We start from the raw sequence: 26369 nt of genomic DNA on the forward strand, positions 1-26369 counted from the left end.
TAGCGTACTTAAGGGTATAACAGAAATTCTGTGAAGTTGGTGTAATGCATTCATGCAGCTGGTTGGAGATTTTTTTTTGGGGGGGGGTTTCTCCCGTTTTCCCTTAATTGTTATTGTTTCCGATGCTAGCTGTACAAAACACAATCAGGGCTTCTGATCAGTGCAGACTAGCATTGAAGGGTAAGATGAGACCAAGGATTTGAGTTAGTAAAAAAAAAAATTTGTCCTCCCTTTTGTCTTGTCCTCGAAACGGTAAAATCCCATATACATTTTATTTATCAACTGCAATTTACCACGTCTATTCGCACTGAGTTCCCATGAGTACGTGGCTTTTTTTACAACCCAGTTGAACTGCTATTTACAGAGATTTAAAGAAAATTTCACTAAGTATCGGCGTCAGGTTTTTCCGCCCTCACGTAGCATTCATTTACAAGCCAGTTTTAACTGTTATTTACAGAGATTTATCGGCGATTTCACTAACTATCGGCATGGAGTTTTTCTGTCCTTACATAGCATTCATTTACAAGCCAGTTTTAATTGTTATTTACAGAGATTTAACAGCAATTTTGCAATTTTAACCCAGTATCGGCATCAAGTGTTCCATCGTTACATGGCATTCATTTACAGCTTAGTTGAGCTGTTATTAACTGGGATCGAACTTTGATTTACAACCGCATTTGCGTGAGTTTCCGCACTTGCATGAGGCCATTTATAATTTGTTCAACAGGCATTTCCACGTCACCTACATGAGTGGATTTTATTCACAGTCTATCAGACTACCATCTCCATGTCACTTGCGTGAGGCATTTACAATTTGTTTGACTATTATTTCCACATCACTGCGTGAGACTTCAGCAGTGCGTGGTGGACATTTTCAGCCTTTTGGCTGTCATCTCGTTTGCTTGCAGATATTCCAGCCATAAGAGTCCTTGTTATTTCCCTAGTGTAGTGTTGAGTAATTCTGCATACCCCTGGCAATATTTGCAGTTTTGTGACTGTCATCCATCTTATTATTCCCAGGCTAGTGTTACTAGCGGTTTACCCCTGAGAAAGTGGCCAGCTACGCAGAACTGGAGGAGATTAAGGCCTTCACCAAGCCGGCAAAGCAATGGGGCTGGAGGGCATAAAACTGGTAAATTGGGTGAATATGATGAAGGAAGCAGCTCTAGAGAGAGCACAAGAAAAAAGAAAAGCTGCTGAGAGAGCATTCCAGGGAGCCAAAAGGGAGAAAGACAGAGAAGCCTAAGAGAGAAGAGAAGCTGCAGAAAGAGCACATCAACTAGCTATGGCACCCCAGAGTGCCACTCTGGCATCCCCGAATGTGACACCCCCTTCGCCTCCTCCTTCATATTCTCACCTGCACAGCATGGGAACCCTCATTAGGACTTGGGACAATAGTGAGCCCGACACCTGGCTCGATCATGTCAAGCAGGTGTTCGGGAACTTCAATCTTACTCCTCAGGAATTGGCCCTCCCTGGCAAGCATCTCGCTGGCAAAGGGTGTACTCCATTTGCGGCCCTCCCCTAAACAAGTGACAAGACCTCACCCTCATCCGAGAAGCAATCCTTGGGGTTTATGAGCTGACCCCTGACCGGTGGAGGCAGAAGTGGAGGAGCATGCTTAAGAAGGCCAACCAAGCATGGACAGAGTGGGTAGGCAAGAAGACACCAGCCTTGCAAAGGTGGACAAAGACCTCCAATGCAACATCTGTTGAGGAGGTCTTAGAATTCTTTTAATTGGAGGACTTCTTGTGCTACACTCCCCCTGATTTTGCCATCTACATGATGGACATGGCTCCTAAAACTATTTTAGAGTGCTGCAGATGGGCGGGCGCCTACGACACCCACCATCCACTACAGAGTTCTTTAAAGAAGAAGATTTGCCTCCCCCCCCTCTCCCTCTCCCTCCTGCTGCCACCTCTCAGCCTACCCAGCGCCCCAGTAACCCTCCAGGGAAGCCTGTGTGTGGGCGTTGCAATAGACAAGGGCACACCACAGAGTAGTGCCTCTCAAAAGCGGATCCTCTAGCCAGCTCCCGCTACCCCTCAGAATGGAACTCCCCAACATAATAATAAGAATATCGGACATTGGAACTGAAACAACAGGCCCAAGCATGATTTCAGCAAGAGTTTCTGTGATTCATGCAAAGTGCATGGGCACATAACTTCCTGGTGGGGATGCCCCAAGAAAGCTGCTGTTAATGCCATTGCAATGGCAGTGATGAATCTTTCAGCTCTTGCCCCTCCAGCTCAGGGCCTGGTATTTGTTGAACCTCCCAGAGGTCGCTATCCAGCCCACCAGGTCTGAGCTTTCGATGACACTGGTGCACAGATATCCGTCATTCAAAAGGATAAAATTCCTTAAGGAGCTCGGGTTGATAGGTACCAATTCGTCACAATGGAGAGCCTCAACCATGTTAAATGTTTTTGCCTATTGTCCAGTTGAGAGTCACACCATTCTAAGATATGTACTATGGCAGTAGCTACCTATATACCAAGGGGGTTATGATGTCCTGCTAGGACAAGATTTTAAGCCTCCTACCATTTTACAGTCCCAGGACCCCACCAATTCTACAGTCAGTGTCCCTTAAATGTAACAGGTAGTGCCATGCCCCATCCATCATGGATGTTGAGCCATGTTTGAATCCTCTCACTATGCCAGGAATGACCTCAGTGCCAGTGCCAAGGCAAGAGGCGAGTCTCCCTTTCCCGGAGCTTCCAGTCCAGGTGGTTTTTCCTCCTTTGGCTTGGCGTCGCTACCAATGTTGGCAGTCGAGGAAGAGCCAATTCCAATAGGAATCCTCCAGGACACCCGCGACTGTAGCGGACACTCCACAAAAAATGCGGCCTCGCAAACTGCCCTGGAGTCGGTCTACCCAACTTGTGAGCCCATCATGACTACCGTTACCTCCTCCACTCCCCCTCCATCAGCATCTAACCAGTTCCGGAGTAAGGACTCTGCCGAATCCTATTTGGCTGAAGAACTCAAGGAACAGAGCCAAGCAGCATTAGGCACAGGGACGAGTGGCAGGGCTCCAGTTGTAGCAGCAGCTGGAGCCGATGCTTGTCAGGGATCTTCAAAGGACTTGAGTCTTTCAATGACCCCCACAGTATCATCAAACTGGCCTCTGAGAGGTCGAAAGAAAAAGGGAAAACGGTGTTGAGGTTTTCAGAAACCCTAAGAGAGTAAATAGTCTCTCTCCACACCAGTGCCTGGCACATTACCGCCTTCTTATAGAGAAGTTTGACGTTCTCCATCAAGGGGAGAGTACCAGTTTCCGCTACTTTTACCTCCTTCTTATCTTTTTGCAACTGTTTCTATTTTTGCACTTCCATACCCTCTCTTTTTTAGTTTCCTTTCCTTTTCATCATAGCCTTTTTAATTCCATTGTATACTCTGCTTAGGCAAAGCCCCATCCGCCAGCCATTCTGGCCTTATAAATTAGTACTTCGCTAAGAACTGCCATAAGGGCGTATGTAATCTTAAAAGATGTCCCCAGAAGCCCCTATGCTTGTCACAAAAGTGCCACAATTGGTACAGTTCCCTATTCTAGGCATTTAACATTCCATGGGACTAGGAATAATTCTAGCCAGCAAAAATGTTACACTCTTAGCTTAGCCTACTAAAGCAATATATTTTAAAGCATGGCTCATCTATACATAGTTTGATTTAAACACTGATTTAATATTCCTCCCTAGTCTATATTTTTTTGTGTAACTGTCAATCTCTATGTTGAGACTTACATTAGTGTAATTTTATTTCTTCTCAAAGGAAAATTACTTTTCTTGAGTCTATCCCTTTTAATTTATACTAATATTCTCTACGGAGAAATTCATGCACTGTCTGGCAATTAAAATTATTTACCTGACGGGAAATTGATTATATGCGTTGCTCTAATGACACAGGGCAAAATTATTTAACATGATTATAGGGCTATTAAAACCCCTCCAAACGCAACATATCGCCCCATCAAGGCAAATTAATACCACATGTTGCCTTAAACAATAATCTCACAGTAATATACATGATAGAATTAAGCATACTATTAACCCTGTAGGTTAAGTTCATCTGATAATTAATTGCTGTCCACATTTAACAGTAATTTCTAGTGTGATGCTGCATTTTAAATATAATGAAGTTTGATTAATTTTTTTTTGCTATAACAAATAGTTAGTTATCACTCACTTTAGTCCCGTCACACTTTATTCATTAATTTTCTTGATTTAATTAATGTTCAAGAATTAAATCATCGTAAATTCTCTGCCTGTAAAGTAAGCACTCAAATGTGAAGATTGTTATCCGCAGAGTTTTATACTTTTTAATTTTATGTCACTACTATGAGATTCAGGGCTTCTGTAACACGGTTTTTTGGCAATAACTTTTTATGTATGCATTTCATAGATATAACGCTTATTCAGAATACACATTATATCTACACATAAATTTTGACTGTATTCTGCATTACGTAGGTTGAATAAATTTGGTACTTATAATGTAAAAGTGACCTTTTTTGAAGACGGGCCAACCTACTCAGAGATAAGGTTTCGAATGCACTCGTTACGTAACTTATGACAGCATTTCTTCCCTCTTTCTCGATTGGCTATACGTAACAAAGGCTATACCTCTGGCAACAATGACAAAAATTTAAATACAAGCAAAGCAGTACACCTTTAAGAACTCTGAATCCTCTCCACTGATAATTGTCATAACGAACAAACCAACAAAATATGTTAATAAATACAAAAACACTTTGATTATTAGTCTAACTCCCAAAATAAGTGTCCTAAGAAATTATAATCTACTTTATAGGTCACAATCAGATTGACAAGATGCAGGGAATAGTTGGTAATTTTCAAAGACATAGTAGACAAGCTTGATTTGATAACTGCTGTATCCAATGTCAAGCAATTTTATTTATCGGCTATCTACCTATTTACTAAAAAAAAAAAAAAAAAAAAAATATAGACGGTATCGTATTTTGGCTTTAAACCTTCACCAATAATTATCGTCAGAATGATGACGTCATGAGGCTCCACCCACTTTGGCCTCGTTATAATTCAGGATAACAATGAAGGCTATCATGGCCATTGTTGTATTAGAAAATCTAACTTCTGGCTATAAAAACTCATTTCTCGAGTAGTTGTAAGAAGTGCTAAATGATCCTCAGGGATCCCAGCAGTTGGCCTAAACGTTTAATTCATGTATATTGCTGCTATTACTAATTTTGCGGCACTACTGCTACAGTAGTATTACTACGCTAGTGCAGATACCCCACCCACATCTATGTATCGTTCCGCCATTCATAAAGTCTTTATACCCAACATGGTCATACAGACTAAAGAAGACGAACAAAAATTATATCGGATGATCCGTTGGTCTGCTGGAGATTTTAGCACATGTAAGCTTGTATTTACTTTGGATAAAAATCTTATTTTAACAAAAACATAGTTATAAAGGACTGTTTACATACAATCTATCATCACTAATCTCTCTCTCTCTCTCTCTCTCTCTCTCTCTCTCTCTCTCTTGGTGGCATAGTGAATAGTTAATGGAAATGTTCGAAATCCTGAATGACATTACAAGTATTATAATCACGTTACGCTAAATACAAATCAGACCATAAACATTGGATTTAAACTGAATAATTACCTATTCAGACTATAGTAAGTATGGCCACGGGCTTTCTCTTGACTGTATAAAGTTGCAAGTCGTAAGACAAATGCAGTTTTGCAACCACGGGGACAATTCCAAATCCTGTTAGCCATTCTTGACTACTATGGGTTTCAGAGCCGATGGAATAAGGTGAATGGATTTCTGTCTAGTGGATGGGCAGGGCAACATTTCGTAAAACGATGTTTACCTTGCTTACGTAATGAATGTTTTTCAACTCTTGGCTCGCAATCATTGGCCATGGGGTCGGCTAGATCATTTTTACTCTATAGAAATTAAAACTATCGGGTTTAGGTTATTGATAATGCTGACAAAATTTGTGTGTAGTTGTAAGATATACATATGTCAACTTTCAACTACCTCCGATGCTTTGATAAGGAGCAAAATCCAAAAAACCGTGTTACAGAGGCCCTGAATTTCATAGTAGTTCATTCAATGAGGTATGGAAGGCTCAGTAATTTGCATTTGTCATTTGTCCTTGTTTCTGGCTTGTCTTGGCCATTCCAACCTATCTAGGGTTGAATTGTCCTCTAAAATGGAGAGGTATTCAGGATTTAAGCCAGATCCAAGCAAAATAAATCCTTTTAGAAAGGAAATTCAGACATTCTTTAGTTGCCCCTCTTCACTGAGCCTCCGTTCTCTTTGAATCACCTAAGACTGTTCCGATTAGCTGTCTTCAAATTAATCCCTCCAGGTCCAGCAATAGGCAGAGTTACCTCGAACCGAGATTTTAAAATCAGGAGGCAACCTGCAGAAGGCCTCAGAAGATCTTTACCTGCTGAAGCAATCGCACCTCTTCCCCCCTTTGGTTTCCCCTCTCCTCTGGGGAACCCCAAGTGTTCCTTTACTGCCCATAGTGTTGTTCCCTGCTCAAGCAAGTCAAAAGAAACAAGACCACGGAGGCCCAGAAGCAAATATCTTGTCTAGTTGTGAGAAGAAATTGGCATCCCTTGGAAGTGGCGCCAAGATTATTCAGGGAACCGCTGTGCATGAATTTTATCTCTGTGTGTGGATCATTGCCCAGCCACGTGTTCTGGTTAACCTGCAATCACCCACCTTCCATTAATTTCTGGACCTACCCGAGTACCTGTCACCCTTAAGGTGTAAATTGCTACTCACATAATTTAAATGTATATATAGTTCAGTTAAACTAAATCTCCAGAGTTTTATATAAAGTCTTCCCTCCATTGATACCAGCCTTCAGCTGGGGATTGTTTGTCATGATCTCGTTCTCTTGCATGGCCTTTTAGAGTGCCAGAAGGTCACTTCCCCAGTTTTCAGAGTCTGAGAACAAGAGATTTATAACTATATATATATATATATATATATATATATATATATATATATATATATATATATATGTATACATACATACATATATATATATATATATATATATATATATATATATATGTGTGTGTGTGTGTGTGTGTGTGTGTGTGTGGTATTTCCCATGACCCCCCCAATGATAGATTTCTAGATCCGCCACTGGTTGAGAGCATGGGAGAGATGTTTCTCTGAAGTGGTTTTAGTGAAAGCGTGAGTAAGCAGCTGACATGAGGCGAACAAAACAGAGGTCATAGTGTAACTAACTGTTTGTTGAAGGATGGAATGAAGTATATAAATCGAAGTACACAACGCAAATGTAGTTATGATACATACAGCTAAAATGCTGACATTGTAATGCACGTGTTCATAATGAAACATTTAACATAACACTAATATAGATGATAATGTACGTACAAAAGATACGTGAACTATGCTACGTTACAGTAATGTAACATTAATATGAATGACAATACATGTACTAAAGATGCGTGACATACGCTGTGTTACTGTATACTCGTGTTTGGCGCACAGAGATGCTTGTTGTGAGAACGGTCGAGGTAGACCTTGGTTGTGAAGAGATTAGCCGGCCAGGTAAGACACACGGCGTGTGGGTGGGTCCGCGTGGGATCCTAAATAGCAAAGTGTGTATGATTGGATAACCAGGAGTTGCCGGGTATGATTAGAAGAAGAAAGCTTCTGCAGGTACAAAAGAATTCTCAGTGAACACACCCGATCTTCCTTGCTTTTTAATTATCTCCCCTTAGAAGGTGTGGACCCCCATTTTGCCATATTTGAATCTCCTTTACCAAGGAAGAATTTTGCCGTTTGGTTGAAAGTGTTCCAGTGTAAAATGTTTACGGCAGACATCAAATTAATTTATAGAAAAACACATCGCCATTTCGAGAAGACACGTGTATAGATATGGAAATATTACTGAATGATGGCTCGACTTTTCTTTTCCAGAGTCTTAAACTTTTCCAAGACCCCATAATAGTTATACTATGCCTATCTACATATTTTCACTGTTACCTACATACGTATCCGCCATTCTTTCTGTAAAAGGACTTTATCTGCAGAGATTGTATACTATGTACTCTATCCAAGTCACTCTTCAGCTCTGAATCCAACTGACTGACTGATTGACATGTTGGAAGATCGAGCTTCCTTCAACCTTACCGTCATAGAAGGGAAGAGAAACGGGGACCGTCACATTGGCTGCAGCGTCACCCAGGGCCACTTGGCGTTCACTTCTGAGGCCAGAGCTTACCTGAAAACCATTAATAAGGAACAAAGATGAAGCATCAAAAATTAAAGAAATTGCTTTATTAGAGAAAATATATGTATATATGTAACGACGAGAACTGCTGTGCCCTTGGTAATTATTATCAATTTTATCTATAATTTCTGAATCAATGAGGTTAGCTCATGTGGTATACGCGTCTGTTACAAAACAGTACATTTCATTTTCTTATTCCGGATGTTACAAGGTATGCCGTTAAAAAAACAAGTCACGTCAGCCGCACTGCTCACTTGCCAAGGTGTAAACAATCTTTAATCTTCACTAAGTGAGCATGATCGTCTATTGGTGTTAAAAAATGCTTCCCTGTTGTCCTTGAGAAGAAGGATTTGAAATGTTTATCCTGCATAATAGTATATACTATAACCATGACCGCTGCCCTGGCCCCATCCTCACCCGGAGACCATAGATCGTACAACCTATATCTCTGCGGCGCGCGGTAAGAATCAGCTCTCTATGGACAGAGGTCTGCCTCTCCTCACCTAGGCCTAACCCCGTGAATTAACTAGAATATACTTTACCCAAAGATGCTTAAGTGGCAAGTCTGGCTGAAATTGATGGTCCAGTAGTTCTGGAAAACGTGAAACGTTTACTCTAGGTATGCATACAGATTCATGCATACCAACATAGTACGTGAACAGATGTCAGGCAAATTACGTCATAAAAACGCGCTTAAACTTTGAGGTCAGGTAAGCTAAAAAGATGTACTACTTTTATGTTTGCAGTTTAAAAATAGCATATTTTGCGAGGCATTCTTCTTCCAGACTTATAACTGCTTCATACTATTAATTTGATACTTTTTTCACGAATTCAAATTCTGGATGTGTATACGAATTACTGTAGAAGAGAGAGAGAGAGAGAGAGAGATAACACTTATTCTTGTATAATTATAATCACTGCATAGACTATATGTTTCTGAGATACCTACCCAGAGGACACTCTCTCTCTCTCTCTCTCTCTCTCTCTCTCTCTCTCTCTCTCTCTCTCTCTCTACACTTAGCGCGATTGTTGCATGGCAGTCAGTCAGTTGATACACAATCTTCATTGACCACGTGTGCATTGTAAAGGTTATGGTGGTCATTCAGCCGGTCTTCTCCATCTCATTCCGCATTGAGGACCATTGTTGCAATGTTAGTTTAAGTAGTCAGTCAGTGACTAGGTCTCTGTCTCTCTCTCTAAGATATCGATTTACTGTTGAACATCTAAGTTCCTTATTGGACGAGTGGGTTGCTTACTCGCCTATCAATCTGGTAGACCGAATTCGCGCTCCGCCGCCGCCAATTTGGAACCAGAGGAATTTAGTTCTGGTGATTAGAAATTTATTCCCCAATGTAATGTGGTTCGGATCCCACGATAAACTGTAGGTCCCGTTGCTAAGTTACCAATTGGTTTCTAGCCACGTAAATAAAAATCTTATCCTTCGGGCCAGCCCTAGGAGAGCTACTAATCAGCTCAGTGGCCTGGTTAAATTAAGACATATTTAACTTTAATTGTTAAACATCTAAATGTAAAATCTTTCTTAGTAATTTTGATGATGCAGAATTTTTATAATATATAACAGCTTTTTTTAAATAACTGTGGTTGGGGAGAGGTGGGCGAGTAGTAGGTAGTACGTATCTATGTAACAAACTATGCGTAGGTGACTGGAGAGACCACAACAGTCGAGGTCGAGGACCTGTGGACGATAGGTCAGTATAAAGAATTTCCTTCATGTACCACAGTCTGTGTAATACACGGTAAAAAAAAAATCCTAAGAAATATTATTTTGATTACGTTATGAAATAAAAAATGAAAAAACATTTTATATTAGAAATGAATCAATTAGAGGTTAAAAAGAACTTGTGAATGTTTACAAAAAGTATATCAAGAAACTGCATGAAATTTTAGGATATGCACAATATCATTAAAATCATTATAAAATTAGGAATGATTCGTTTTCTTTAGATGACGTCTTCTACGACATATCTGGAGAATTTCTGGAATTGCAACTTACCGTTGGAAAAATGAGCACAACCAGGAGAAAAGTGTTGGCCAGGGGTGTCACCATGACTTCTCTCTCACTCCTCAAGAAGTGTCCTTCCTGAAAGAAGACCGAAGTTTTACAAGCAATACTTCTCTATGGAATGGCTGTTGTCATGGGAATGTTGTATGATTTGTTTTGAAGTGGCTTTGTTACGTGGATACAGACTGGTTTCTTTTCAGGTGATTTTGTTATTAGAATCTTGATTGATTTGGTTTGAGGCAGTGAGCACATCTAGATTAGCCCTTTACTGCCGACTGGACGTATTTTACGTCGACATACAAAAGTTTTTTTAAAAATTCGCGGAAAAATACTTTTAGGCCTACCAGCCAAAAACTCTTGAATCACACGCCTTGGGGGATGCTGGGAGTTCACGGATCAAGGTGTTGTTTTGTTTACAATCGTTACGCAGGCGCGCAAGCGCGAATTTCTTTCGTACCGCACTAAAAAGTATATGTGACACATCTCGGAAATTATTTCGTCCCTTTGACATAATTTTTGTACCATTTTAAATTAGCCGTTACATGGAGTATTATACATGAAAATGTGTGCATTTTTATGTAGAATACAACAAAAAAATACTCATGACTGTAGCTTTTATCAGTTTTGAGATATTTTCATATAAATAACGATAAGTGCCAAAATTTCAACCTTTGGTCAACTTTGACTCTACCGAAATGGTCGAAAAACGCAATTGTAAGCTAAAACTCTTATATTTTAGTAATATTCAATCATTTACCTTAATTTTGCAACTAATTGGAAGTCTCTAGCACAATATTTCGATTTATGGTGAAATTATGAAAAAACTTTTTCCTTACGTCCGCGCGGTAACTCTTCCAAAAAAAATCATACATGCGATTGTGGTAATGTTTGCACCATTTTAAAATTAGCCGTTACATAAAGTTTTATATATGGAAATGTGCGCAATTTCATGCAAAATACAACTAAAAACAACCCATGGTTGTAGCTTTTATCAGTTTTGAAATATTTTCATATAAAAAATGATAAGTGACAAATTTTCAACCTTCGGTCAACTTTGACTCTACCGAAATGGTCGAAAAACGCAATTGTAAGCTAAAACGCTTATATTCTAGTAATATTCAATCATTTACCTTCATTTTGCAACAAATTGGAAGTCTCTAGCACAATATTTCGATTTATGGAGAATTTATGACAGAAATAACATTTTCTTTACGTCAGCCCGGTAACTCTTCCGAAAAAATCATACGTGTGATTGTGGTAATGTTTGCACCATTTTAAATTAGCCGTTACATAAAGTTTTATATATTAAAATGTGCGCAAGTTCATGTAGAATACAACAAAACATAATTGAAGGTTGTAGCTTTTCTCATTTTTGAAATATTTGCATATAAATCACGATAAATAGAAAAAAAACCACGTTCGGTCAACATTGACTCTACCGAAATGGTCGAAAAACGCAATTGTAAGCTAAAACTCTTACAGTCTAGTAATATTCAGTCATTTATCTTCATCTTGAAACAAATTCGAAGTCTCTAACACAATATTTAGATTTATGGTGAATTTAAAAAAAAAAAAACTTTCCTTCCCTCCGTGCGCGGATTCTCCACCACATATCTCCGAAATGCGTACGTCCCATTCTCGGAATATTTGCTCTGTTTCATATTAGGCATTTCATAGAGTTTTATATATTAAAATGTGCGCAATTTCATGTAAAATAAAACGAAAAATATTTGAAGGTTGTAGCTTTTCTTATTTCCGAAATAATTGCATATAAAAATATATATATATATAAAAATTCGACATTCGGTCAACTTTAACTCGTCAGATATGGTCGAAAACTGCAATTGTAAGCTAATACTTTATAGTATAGTAATATTCAATCATTTGTCTTCATTTTGAAAGAAATTGGAAGTCTCTAGGACAATATTTAGATTTATGGTGAATTTTTGAAAAAAATATTTGTTTATGTCCGTGTGTTACGAATTCATGCATTATTTTGTGATAATATTTTCTCTGTGTTGCTTTTATCGTTTTACAATGTGTTATATACCAAAATGATTGCAATTTAGTGTACATTACAACGAAAAAAAGTAACTTGTTACCTTTAACCGTTTCGCGCACAGCGCGATTTGAATACAATTATATATGAAATTTCGTTTTTGTGCTATCATATATCGCATTATTTATATATGATAATGATAATTTTTTTCATTTCTGATGGTTGCATACTAAACCTCAGTCAATGAAAAAAAAAGGAGCCAAAAATGAACTCTTAATCTTGAAAACTAAGCGCGCTTTGATTTTTTGAAAAAGATATTTTTTTTGCTTCCGCGCTCACTCTGAAACACCTCCAGCACACGGGAGACAATTTTTTTTTTTACCGCTTCGGCGTTTAAGGGTTAACTGATATACTGAGAGGTGTTTTTTTCACAGGAATATTGATTGGTCTGTTTTGAGCAGCTGGCTTTCTCTTGTGGATGGTAACTGACTGTTATAAGGTGACTTTGTTACAAGATCTGGAATGATTTGCTTTGAGGGGTTTTGTTATGAAGAAATTGACTGATTTATATTGAGGTGGATTTGTCATAGGAGTGTTGACTGGTTTATACTGAGGTGGATTTGTCATTGGAGTGTTGACTCATTAGTTTTGATGGAATTTTATTACCAGAAAAAGAACTTATTGTTTTTAGGGAGTTTATAACATGAAGACTAATATATTTTGGGGTAGTTTTGTCGTAGGGATGGTTACTGATTTGATTCGAATTGGGTATGTCACGAAGACAGTGACTGATTTGTTTTTAGTTGCTCATGTTACGAGAATCTTGATTGATTTGTTTTGATGTAGTTTTTTATGGTATTATTGAACAATTTGTTTTGAGGTGGTTTTGACAAGAAAATGTTGATTGATTGGTTTTAACCTGATTTGTCACCTTGATAATGTCTGATATGTTTTGGATATGACTTATCACATGGAGACTGGCTGATTTATTTCAAGTTAGCTGTGTCGTAAGAATATTGACTGGCTTTGCCATTTTGATACTGTTTAATTTTTTTTAGGAGATTTTGAAATGTAAATCTTGACTGCTTTGTTCTGTAGTGGTCTGTCATGCGGAGGTTGGCGGATTTGTTCTGAGGTGCTTTGTCACGGGAATGTTGACTGATTTGTTGGGAGGTGATTTGTCAAGAGGGGAATAACTAATTCATTTGAAGGCAGGTTTGCCACAGAAATGTTGATTGGTTTGTTTTGGAGTTGTTTGTCACGTGGAGATTAACAGCTTCGTCCCGATGTGTTTTTGTCATGGGAATTCTGATCGATTTTTTTTTTTTTTTTTTTGACGTTTGTCAAGTTGCGAGCGATTGATTTTTTTAAGGTGGGTTTGTCATAGCAGTATTGAACGGTTCGTTTTAAGGTAGCTTTGTCATGTGAATATGGTTTTATTTTCTTTGAGACAATTTTGTTTTGAGAATCTTGATTGATTTTTTGAGGTGGCTTGTCATGTGGAGGTTCGCTGATTTTTTGTGTAGTTTTCTCAGCAGGTTTATTATTTGAAGACTGACTGATTAATTTTGAGGTGCATTAGGATAGGAATATTATTTGATTTGTTTTGAGTCGGCTTGGCTATGCGAATCTTGATTGTTTGTTCTCGGGTGGTTTATCACATAGAAATTTATTTATTTCAAGGTAGCTTGAAATAAATGATTTGTTTTAGAAATGATTTGTTTTAGAAGTTCACTGATTTGGTGTGAGGTGGCTTTGTTACAAAAATCTTAATTGATTTGTCCTCAAGTGATCTGTCACGTAAAGATATCCAGTTTGTTTTGAGATTTTATTAAGGGAAGGTTGATTGCTTTGTTTTAAGGTAGTTTGTCGTGTAGAATATTAATAAAATTTTTTCGCTGCCTTTGTGTATGAGACCGTGATTGATAACTACACTTGCAGATTCATACAATTTTAGTTTGCAAATCATCAGTTTTGTACTAAAAATATTATGCTATAAAAATATTTAATCACTTTATCTAAATAAGAGACTAATCCTCTTCTTCTTTCTAAAAATGGATGAGTGGCATAATACTTTTTCATTTATATTTATTTCAAAGCTTTACTTACATGGCCGCGATGAGTGACAACTTCATGAAATAAGAGATGAAAACAAAATGTACATAGAAAATAAGTACAAGAAAAAACTAAGGACAATTTATATTTTCCGTTAAAAGTGAGCGCATTTTAAACAAAAATTTGAACTCGAACAAATGATAGATTGACAAGAGCCTTTAACCATTTTGTCCTGATAATTTTTGGCTCGAACAATTTGGACTAAATAAATGTGTTTTCGAACAGCTACTGCCCAGACACGGCCCATGAAAAATTCAACAGTCTTTTATGCTTTGCTTTCTTTCGAAAAAGTTATACTCTCAGATTGATGGGAGTTCCAATGAAGTCACATCTCTTGCATCTACGTATATGCAATAATTTTATAATGCAATGCATATTTAGACAACCTCATTAATCATAACAAGCCTTTTCTTTGAGGTTTGGGCAGAGGAGCTTATGTAATGTTGGTGAACTGGTACCCGGAGGCTTCTGACTTTACAGTATTTTCTGTACTGAAAAGTGGTTGCGAGAACATTTTTGCATTTATGTTCGTGGTTAGCAGCCGAAGATACTGCAATACAAACCCAACTGGCATTCCTCTGTGCTAACCTCCAGCTGGAGGAGTGCAGAAAAGGGACAACGGCACTCATGATTGATAGGTTATTACAAAAATAATGTATAGTAAACACAATGTTTGTTATTATGACCCCATTAATATTAATTTAGGAGAGAAAACAAAGCAGTTGAGCCTCTGAAGAGAATAGTGGGCTCAGATGTAAGCACTCCGGTCGCCATAACAACAGATACTGAAGACAACAATGATGTTGGAAATTCGTGTGGTTTTTGTAAGTAATGGATGTTAGGCATAACGCACCTAAAAACATTCCTAGCACCTGAGGCATTAAGACGGGTATGTCAAGGAAAGCATATGTCATTGCAGGCTAAAGGAAGATGAATTACCAGCGCATAATCCAATACAACAGTAATACCTGAGGAGAAACATCACCTGATCAGTATCACATTCATTCTACGTGTAGCTGAATACTATAGTCATATTTAATAGCAAGAAATGGTTGGTCCTGGAAGATCACTGATCCTGAGCTATGTAAGGGCCCTTTTTGAATCACCTATACTCGGTTTTTTTCCATCTGTCCACCAGCCTGTGGTGTTTGCGTATGGTAACACTGCGTCCTGGGCTTTAGATAGTTACATTCAGCTTACATTCAACAATTATAATAATATCCTATTTCGAATATTAACGGTGTAATCCGCATATAGTAAATTATTAAAACACCTTTCAGTTGCAAATATACACCCAGATATCCTTTTATTTACCTAAAACTTACACATAGCGTAACTATCTAAAGCTCGGGACGCAATGTTACCATACACAAACACCACAGGCGGGTGGACAGATGAAAAAAAACAGAGTATAATTATGCCCAGCCAGGAATTGAAGCCACCAGAAAAAATCAGTTCTTAAATAGGCTGATTTTAGTAACTCAAGGTAAGATACAAATGAGAATGAAAAATGAAGTCCATTGCCGGCACCACATGAGGGCCCCATAGGACGTAAAATTAACCTCAGAAGACCAAATCAAGCTAGAAAAGGAAGTATGTGCATAAGACAAGGCCCGTTTTAGATGTCGAGTCTCAGGCTTAAACTCTGGCACAAATGGAATTCTCTATGAAGATTATCCTGGAACCAGAGTAGTTTGCCAGTTTAGGTTTAGAGGAAGTATGGAAACCTCTCTTGTAAACTGTACTGGATGCAGAATATGTAAAATGACTGCAGATTTAGGAGCTCTCTCTCTCTCTCTCTCTCTCTCTCTCTCTCTCTCTCTCTCTCTCTCTCTCTCTCTCCGGAGTTTGGGGATTCATGAAATTTGTGTTAAATTTTAATTTTGAATTTGTCCAATCAAGTTTTGTTTATATTCACCTACATGTTAAGGTATGGTTAAATCATAAATCTAGTGTAACCCCGAAGAAGGCCAGGAGAGCGAAGAAAGCTAAGTCTACACATATAAGAAGCCATTGTTGGATCCATTTCTTTAAGGCATTGTTAGGCGTATTTAGTGGTAGTGCCATCACCAATGCAATTATTTATCAGGGCCATGGTGGTTCCGCAACGAATGCTAAATGTTCATGTTTCAAAGTTGTTGTGTATCACTGAAGGTGTTTGGCGCGATTGTTAAAAGTGTCGCATGAGTCAAATATTTATCAGGCATATGGTGGTTCTGCAACGAAGGGATTAAAATGTTCATGAGCGAATTTTAACGAATTTTGGCGCACGTCATTAATATTTAACAGTTACTGAGGAGGGGAGACCTTAAGTTTAAGATTCTAATGGCCGGTTAAATCTATTCTACTGGCGTCGTAAGAGGGGCTGGTTAAGTAAAGCAATTAATTTTGTTTTGGAAAATTATTCAAGTTTGGGTAACTAATTTTGTTTAGGAGAATTATTCAGGTTTGGGTAATTAATTTTGTTTTGGAGAATTATTCAAGTTTGGGTAACTAATTTTGTTTTGGAGAATTATCCAAGTTTTGGTAACTAATTTGTTTTGGAGAATTATTCGAGTTTGGGTAATGTGGGTTTGGAGAATTATTCAGGTTTGGGTAATTAATTTTGTCTTGGTGAATTATTCAAGTTTGGGTAACTAATTTTGTTTTGGAGAATTATTCAGGTTTGGGTAATTAATTTTGTTTTGGAGAATTATTCAAGTTTGCGTAACTAATTTTGTTTTGGAGAATTATTCGGCAGGATAATCTTGTACATTGGTAGTCATGCATAAAAAACATTTGGGTCATTTAATGTGAGAATTGTTGATTGCTGGGCAGTGGTTTGTGTGTGTAGGGTGTACTTAACTAGGGTTCTTACATTCTTACCTTTCTTTAAAAAAAAGATATATGTATATTATATATATATAATATATATATATATATATATATAGATATATATATATACATTTATATATATATATATATATATATATATATATATATATATAGCTATATGTTGTGATGGTTCCGAGATTTGTGCCATTTCTTCAGGAGGGGCGTAATTTTGTGGTTGGTATGCAAAACTACATCTGGGTGAGTTTGTCCAGGGTAATGGCTGATTGGCAAATTTTGAGGGGTTCAAGATCGTGTTCGTGGGTTGGTAACAAAATTTGGTAGGATTGTGGTGTCCTAGCTAGGGACCCTGATGAACCACAGTAAAGGGTTAATAGCAATTAGAGGGGCAGGCGTGCTCAAGCTGGGAGAGCAGTGCAACATTTTTTAAGCCTCATGGTGTATTAATTCAGGTTCGTAGGATCATTTCCCAGTCTGTTTGCCGCTTGCAGTAAGGCTTAAGTAAATAAAACTGGGACATGAGATATTGATGCATTCAGGGTTGCTCCCTAGGCTTGAAGGATCTTTGTGATGTCGCAACTGAGTAAGGTACTGGTAGTTGTCTTCACGGAGTGGTGCAGGTTCTTGGCAACTCATTGGCCAGAGCTGAATCCAAGAAAATGGACCCTTAAGGGGGCCGGCAGGCTAATGCCCTTTTTTAAGGACAGGACTTTGATATTCATACCACTTAATAAGGTGACTTGGGACATCTCCAAACCGCATATGATTTTCGCCTCTGACCTTCGGTTTTGTGACGCCAGGGTGATTTATCCCGAAAATAACCATTTTTCAAATTCTATCTCCTCCCTTGATATTTAATATTAAGACCTGGGATTACTACCATATATAGACCTAATGTAGACCTCCAATCGAATGGAGAGTTTTTTTTCTAAAAGTCATTTTTTTGCTAGATATGAATTTTTCAATATGGTCAAAAAATAACCCTATAAATCAGGAGAAAAAAATTTATAAAAAAAATACGAAACAAAAATTGGAAAAAAGGGCTCTATTTGATTGTTCTATAATGTCTTTCTGAGTTATATACCAAATTCCAATGTTATAGCTTTAAAACTAAGTGAGAAGATAGATTTTGAAGGTTAATAAGTATAGTTTTGAGATACGGGCATTCAAAGTTTTCCTTCGTATTTCTATAAAGACAATATTAATAAATAATGATTATTATGAATGTATATTTGTTTTTTGTGTATTAATAAACCAAAACTATTTTATTTATCATAATTTAATCATAAATGATGATCCCTTTGCTCATATATCGCAGCCTGGGGCACTGCTTGAGGCAAGATGGGGCACTCCTTCCTACACAATTCTCTCTCTCCCCTTCACTAAAACTGCTTATTTCAGCGAATTTTCTTCTTCTGTGTGTTAGCGAGATGTTTTCCTTGTATTTTCCTCTTTGGCATGATGAAATTCTTGCCCGAAACAAAGATAAACAAACGTAATTGCGAGAGAATGTCAAGAGGTGAAACTCGAAGGCGTACACTTTTTTTACAAAGACAATTTAATAAATCATGATTATTATTCCATTTTGGGTATTAAAAAACCAAAACTTTGTTATTTATCATAAATGAAGATCTCTTTGCTCAAAGATCATAGCCTTAGGCACAGTGTGACGTGTGCTGTCAAGCAAGACGGGGGCGTTACTAAGCAACCCTCCCCTCTCTCTTCACTAACTACGCATATATTATGATATTCTGTAATAATACTTGAGCGATTTTTCTTCGTCTGTATGTTAGCGAGATGTTTCCCTTGTCTTTTCCTCATTGGCATGATGAAATTCTTGCCGAAACATACATAAACATACGTGAAAGCAGGCGAATGTCAGACGTGAAATGGAACGTGTAGACTACCTGACGTCTGTGATCGCACTAAATCAGGACTGGACTTGGTAGCTTGAGCCTGAAGTCTCCTTCTCGACTCGGGGAATGTCTACAGATGCCATTTCTCCCAATTTCTTTGACAATAATTATCAAAATTTACGATAATAGAAGAAATATTGCATTTTCTTGTACGGATCAATGTTTTAGGCTTATTGAGTTACGTTAACTAATTACCCTGTAACTACGAAAGTAAGAGGAATTTTGACGAAATATTTCGTATACGTATTCTCAATTGCCATATGAAGCTCCATGAATTTTTTCATGACTTTGCATTTTTCGCCCTATACCTCCATATATAGAGGTTCCGGCCGGCCCCCTTAAAGTTGTGCAATTGAGGGAGGGTTTGAGAGCTAGAAGCCTCCCAATGGGGGGGGAACAAATCTGAATTGTATCAGCGTCTAAGTGAGTCACTAGAGAAGGAGGGCAGGAGTGTTCAGGAATTTTTAAAGGAACTCGAGGTCAGGCACGACAGTGAGATCAATCAGGACCATGAGGCAGGAGAGGACATTGGGCATTCCCAGAGGAGGAGGAACATTTAAATGTGGGGGATAGTGCATCAGTTATTGGTAGGCAATCTGTTGCTTCAGGGGGCTCTAAACAGTCGAGCGTGAGTTCTACTGGGAGTAGGTGTGTGTTGGTAGCTGCTTCTAGAGCCAGGTTGGAAGCAAAATTACAGAAGTTCTAAGAGCTGCCGGCCATAGAGCGAGAGGAAGAAGGGAGAAGCTTAGGTTGGAGGCAGAGATAGCTGAGGTGGTGGCAGAGGAGAAGGTTTTACAACAATTTGATGAAAATGATAGAGAAATAACTCCCGTTACTAGGATAAGGGAGCACATAGACCCTGACATGGACAGGAGTGAACAACCCATGGGTTTGGGTGCAGTAGCACCTGAAGTCAACTCAGGTGGGAATAACCAAGGCGACTTAAGTAATAAGGAAATCTTGCAGACATTAATCTCTTGCAGCATCAAAAGCTTGATGCCCAAGCAGGATATGGCTAAGTTTGATGGAGATTATACAAAGTATTTTAGATTCATCCGCTCATTCGATGACATATTTAGCAGCCAGTTGACAAATGATAAGGAAAGGCTGAGGTATCTGGATTTATACACAATGAGGTGCCAAATGAGATAGTGGCAGCTTGCCTCCGTTTAGATGCTTCAGAGGCTATAGGCAGGCAAGAAAATTGCTGGAGGAGCGATACAGCAACCTTGAGCAGATAGCCACCACATACGTGGATAAGGTAATCAAATGGAAGGACATGGGGGAAAATAATGCAGAAGACTTTGATGAGTATGCGATGATGTTAAAAACCTGCAGAAATGCAATTTCGTGCATCCCTTAGGTGTCGCCGAATTGCAGAACCCAAAAACAATGAGGTTGATCCTGAGCAAATTCCCATCTAGTGTGCGGGATCGATGGTGTAGAGTTGCCGACAAGATAATTAGTGAGAGAGACGAAGCAGACCATACAGTTTGATGATTTAGTTAGTTTCATTGAAGGGGAGGCTAGGGTCTTAAAAAATCCCTTGTTTGGGCGCCACCTGTTTGAAAGTGGTAAAAGGGGGGCCACCCCTGGGTTAGGAGAAGGTTCGGCTCCAAGCAAATCAGAGGGTTTAATGAGGGCAAGGAAAGATTCATGTAACAAAATTGGGGATGCTCCACTTTCATGTTGGCACTGTAAAGGACCACATATAATAGATGAATGCGACCAAATAACTAAAATGGGGCATGAAGACAAACTAAACACCATTATGGAATTGAGGCTTTGTTTTGGTTGTTTGAGAAATGATCATATGTCCCAGTATTGCAGATACAGGAAAAGGTGCAATGTATGTAACAAAAACCATCCAACTCTGTTGCACGACACCAGGAAGCAGAAGTGGTGGAACCAGAGAGCGCAAATAGGGCCTTAGTGGTTCAGGGTGAAGGTACGCATGACAAAATTGCTATGTTCAGAGCAGTTAAGGGGGGTAGTGCCAATAAGGGTTAGGTCAAGGGAAGGAAGGGAGGTTGTGACGAGGGCCTTTTTGGACAATGGGAGTTCTACATGCTTTCATTCAGAGGCCTTAATGAAGACATTAGGTTGCACTGAGATGCAAGACGTAAAGGTGAGTGTTGAAACCATCAATGGAACAGGGGAAATTGCATGTAGCCTAGTCTCAGGATTGTCAGTATTAGACTACGAGGGTAAGAATTGCATTACACTCCCCCCAGTGTTAAGCACCTCCCGCATACCTATCGATGAGTGTGATGTGGTCAAGGCCGGAGATCTGGAACGCTGGCCACATCTGCAAGAAATAGATATCCCAGATGTGGATGCTGAAGCGGGATTACTAATTGGAAACAATGTTCCTCACATACTTGAGCCGAGGGAAGCCATTACGAACATTATTGGGCTGGGTAGTCTGTGGGGCAAAGGGCAAGAGGTGTCAAGAGCACATCAATAGCATCCAAGTAACAAGCAGGCGTTTGGAGTTAGACCGCATGCTGGTGGAAGATTATAATCGAGACTTCCATGACGTGGCATCTCCCAAAAGGGAAATGTCCACAGAAGATAAGAAATGGCTAGATCTAAATCAAAAGGGGGTTAGAACTGTAGAGGGGGTTTATGAGGTGCCACTGCCTCTGCGTGACAATCTTGGACCCTTGCCAGAAACAAGAGACATTGCATTGTGCCGTATGCACAGCCTTCGTAAGAAGGTAATGAAGGATAGTACCTACGCTAAGCAATACAGTACCTTCATGACCAAGATGCTACAGAAAGTATATGCTAAGCGAGTGACATCGGCTAGCCAGGAAAATGTATGGTATATCCCTCATTTTGGTGTGCAACATACAGACAAGCCAGACAAGGTCCGTGTTGTATTTGACTGTGCGAGCAGGGTGGAGGGCACGTCGTTGAATGACCTAATATTGCAAGGACCCGATATGATGAACTCTTTGCTGGGTGTGTTGGTTAAGTTTAGGGGAGGTCTGTTTGCCTATACAGGGGATATAAATACAATGTTTTACCAGGTAAGGGTACCAGAACATCAGTGGGACTACCCCAGGTTCTTTTGGTGGGAAAATAGTTTCAATGAGGAGCCAACTGAATTCAGAATGGCTGTACATCTGTTTGGGGCCTGTTCATCACCAAGCATTGCGAATTTTGTGCTGAAACAGACAGCAAGCGACTTTGGGAATGGGTTCTCCGAGGGAGCACGGGACACCGTTGCTAACAATTTCTATGTAGATGACTGTTTGAGAGCCGAGGATCGTCAAGATGCCTTAAGTAATTTGTTAGAGGTTAAGAAGCTTTGCAAAAAAGGGGGATTTACATTGACGAAGTTCAGTAGCTCATGCGTGGAGGTTTTGTCATCCATCCCAAGGGAGTGGTACGGTAAGGGCATTTCAGGGTTCATAGATGGATCAGAGTCACATAAGACAAAGGCATTAGGAGTACAGTGGGACTTGGCCACAGATGAATTGGGTGTCCAGGCAGATCTAGTTTCAGTTCAAAGGACTAAACGCGGCTTGTTGTCAGCCATAGCCTCGATTTACGACCCCCTCTGCATATTGGCACCAGTTTTAATTGAGGGACGGATAATTGTGCAGGACTTGTGTAGATTGAAGATAGGCTGGGACATGGGATTGGACTCCGACACCACTGACCGCATCAGGGTGTGGGTGAACAAGTTGAATCAGACCAGAGGGATAAGTGTGCCAAGATGCCTAAAGCTTATTGGGCGGGAGTCAGCTACCCTAATACAGCTGCATCTGTTCTTGGATGCAAGCATCATGGCTTTAGGAGTAGTGGCATGCTTGTGGGTCACAGATCAGTGAGGAAATGTATCATGTAGATTCATTATGGGAAAGGCAAGGGTAGTGCCCTTGAAGAATGTTTCAGTACCCCGCCTAGAGCTTAGTGCAGCTGTACTAGCTGTAAGACTTGAAACCACAATTCTGGCCATGGTAGATTTCAAGGTGGATGAGGTCTATTATTGGACAGATTCAACAACTGTCTTGCGTTATATTCGAAATGATCAAGCAAGGTACAAAACATTTGTAGCCAACCGCGTCTGTATGATAAGGGAAGGTAGTGATCAGAATGAGTGGCGGTACGTTAACTCTGAATGGAACCCAGCAGATGATGCATCACGCTCCAAGCAGTCGGAAAGGTGGAGAACAGGGCCGGGTTTCTTGCTGAAGGAGGAGTGTTTTTGGCCAGCAGAGCCAGCCCACATGTCCAACAATGTGGAAGGACTAGAAGTTAGGCATGAGATAGGTCCCAAAAGGGCGCAAGTCTACCAAACAATTAGCTACAGGGTTGGGTTGGATCGTAGGCAGACAGGGTTGCATAAAATCATCCACCACTACTCAAAGTGGATCCGGCTACTCAGAGCAGTAGGTTGGGTCATATTATTTGCCAGATATTTAATGTACAAACACAAGCAGCAGCTTAGCGAGCTAAACATGCATTTGTCCACACAAGTTATGAGCTTGGCAGAGACTGTGGTTGTGCAGGTAGCACAGAGTATGGCTTATGAGGTAGAAATAGCAAGTTTTGAGAAGGGCAGCACCATCAGGGTTTCCAGCTCCTTAAGAAAATTTAAACCAATCCTGAGAAATGGACTATTATGCATTGGAGGGAGGTTATCACTGGCAAATATCGCCCAAGAGAAAGGAATCCAATTATTCTGCCATATAAGGGCCACTTGACTGACATGGTTATCCAGTATAATGCAGCAGTGAGGCGCGTGCTAGGGAAATGCATCAAGTGTCGCAGGGTACATGGAAAGGTAATTGAACAGCAAATGGCCGATCTACCACCTGATCGCGTGGAGTCAGGGAAACCACCCTTCTATCGCACTGGGGTGGACTTTTTTGGGCCATTCTTCGTGAAAAGGGGCAGAGCGCAGATAAAGCATTGGGGAGTTATATTCACCTGCTTGAACATGAGGGCCATATACTTGGAAGTAGCGTCAAATCTCACATCAGACTCATTCATTAGTGTCTTCAGGTTTTTGGCTCGTCGTGGACAGGTTGGGACGATTAGATGCGACTGCGGCACTAATTTTGTGGGATCATGGAAGGTTCTCGACTCCAGTTATGAGCTCTTGGGAGAAAACAAGGTGCAAAATGAGTTGCTCCAGTGTGGGGTGGAATTTGTTTTCAATCCCCCAGGCGCTTCGCATTTTGAAGGAGCATGGGAACGATTGATAGGTACTGTGAGGAGGGTCCTAGATGTAGTCTTGGGGACACCGCAATTGGATTATGAAGGATTGGTAATTTACTAACCGGCATCATTCTGATGTACGGATAGGAAATGTTTTCGATTACATCACAAGATTGAACGCAGCTACCTATTGTATGCCGACTGATTTTTTTTTTATACTTTTTAGAAATATGGATTGCAGTGAAAATATTGTTCGTCAAAGACAGAAGAATTATATATCGGATCTGTAGGAAGAGCACTAATTACTTCTTAGTCAAATTTAGGGATGTAGGGCGACTTGGTGACAGTGTTACAAACACGTGAGGAAATGAAGCCAGTTAGAAGTAGCGAGAGGAGACTTTCACCTGGGAAACTCGCGGGCGAAATGAGGTGATCTCGCCAGAAACAAGCCGAGTTTTTGGTGTAGTTTTGAATATTATTTTCAGGGCCACATTGTGGATTGATTGGTGGGGAAAAGATTTTCTTTAATTTATACGTGGCAAGTAGAGAAAACAGACTATGGATTGGATAAATTTTGGGGACGCTATATTGAGTTATTACAAAGATATGCACGGTGTTGGGGTGGGCTTCTGTCAGAAGCCCTCGATACCTAGTATGAGAGGGATGGCTGGCTTCTCCCAGAAGCTCCAAGACCGGAAAGGGTTAAAGAAAAAAACATAACATTTGAAAATTCAAAGCTGTTTAGTCTATGATAGCTATCACATAGTTTAATATGAAGGTTACATTTTTTTTTATATATTTTTGAAATATTCAGCATAGCAGTTTTCAAACCAGGACCAAGACAACCTCTAACCTATTATATTTTCCATCATGTCATCATGAATACTCACTTATGAGGCAATTTTCTGATAATTTTGGGTCTGTTTCGACCCTGTGACACTAATAGGACTAGTTTGCACTGTTGTCACGATAACTCATATTTGTCAGGCTTGAAAGTCTTCAGACTATCAGAAATCGTCAGCAGATCACTTAATGCCCACTTTCCAGCTGTAAAATTAAATTTGACACACTGACAGGAGTTAGTTTCGTAAAAACCTCATGACCTTCTTTCTTTGTTTTCAGGGAGGCACAAAAATGAAAGCCACAGTCTTGTGTCTGCTTATTTGAGCAACCAAAGCCAGCACGGTATGGACATCCATATTAACATCTCTCTTGAGATCTCTGGCATTCTCCGGCGTCCACTATGAGGCACCACTCTATACATCAGCTAACAATCCTTTAGAATCAACATATTTATATAGTAGCTTAAAAATAAGTTCTACAGCAACAGGGAGAACAGAGATGGACTGTAGTTACTGCAGTCTGCAGATGTTCCACTCTGTGAAACAGGCACTGCATTACTAATTTTATGCTCATCGGCAAAGATACTACATGGACATAAATATCTATAGAATCTACTAAACATGGGAGACAACACGCTAGAAAAATCCCTAATCACAAATAGAAAAAACCATTAAGATCTTCTCCACCCCAGCTATCAAGATTATCAAGAATTTTCTTAATATCATTGGAGTGAAGTGCAAATTTTGTAAAAAGAGGTTCAATATGCATACATATAGGAAGCAGCTAGGAACCTGTGACACTAATTTAGACTTGACATGCCATTTGCAAGGGTTTTGATTGCAGATAGATTTTAGTGCTGCTTTTGATTTATTAAATCACAATGTACTTAGGCATAAACTTCAGATTCTTGGAGTGGGTGGATATGTTTTATGATTACTTCAAGATTTCCTTACAGGTAGGCAGCAGTGAGTTGCTGTGGATGGAATTTTTACAGAACCAAGACCTATTGTGTCTGGAGTTCCACAGGGCAATGTTCTTGGCCCACTGTTACTATTAATGTATGCAAGTGACATTGTTGTTGGCCTGGAAAACATGAGCGTTCAATATGCTGATGATGCAACACTTGTAGGTGTAGTAAAGTCTCCACCAATGAGAAATGAAGCTGCCCTCTGGGATTGGTGTAGTCGGTGG

General features: G+C 39.5%; 2 protein-coding genes across 2 annotated transcripts in view; one reads left to right on the plus strand and one right to left on the minus strand.

Moving 5' to 3' along the window:
* Positions 1-26369, minus strand: part of LOC135205742 (uncharacterized) — a 142651-nt gene that overhangs the window by 94446 nt on the left and 21836 nt on the right. Inside the window, exons 2-3 of the mRNA XM_064236844.1 lie at positions 10290-10376; positions 8176-8266 (exon numbers count right to left, since the gene is read on the minus strand). Coding sequence (XP_064092914.1) covers positions 8176-8266; positions 10290-10343 — 145 coding nt within the window. The 5' untranslated portion in view covers positions 10344-10376. The remainder of the gene's footprint in view (positions 1-8175; positions 8267-10289; positions 10377-26369) is intronic.
* Positions 21527-23002, plus strand: LOC135208620 (uncharacterized). The gene has a single exon (XM_064240996.1). The coding sequence runs from the start codon at positions 21527-21529 to the stop codon at positions 23000-23002; it is 1476 nt and encodes a 491-aa protein (XP_064097066.1).

This window comes from Macrobrachium nipponense, chromosome 11 (assembly GCF_015104395.2).
Source record: "Macrobrachium nipponense isolate FS-2020 chromosome 11, ASM1510439v2, whole genome shotgun sequence".
Classification (NCBI taxonomy): domain Eukaryota; kingdom Metazoa; phylum Arthropoda; class Malacostraca; order Decapoda; family Palaemonidae; genus Macrobrachium; species Macrobrachium nipponense.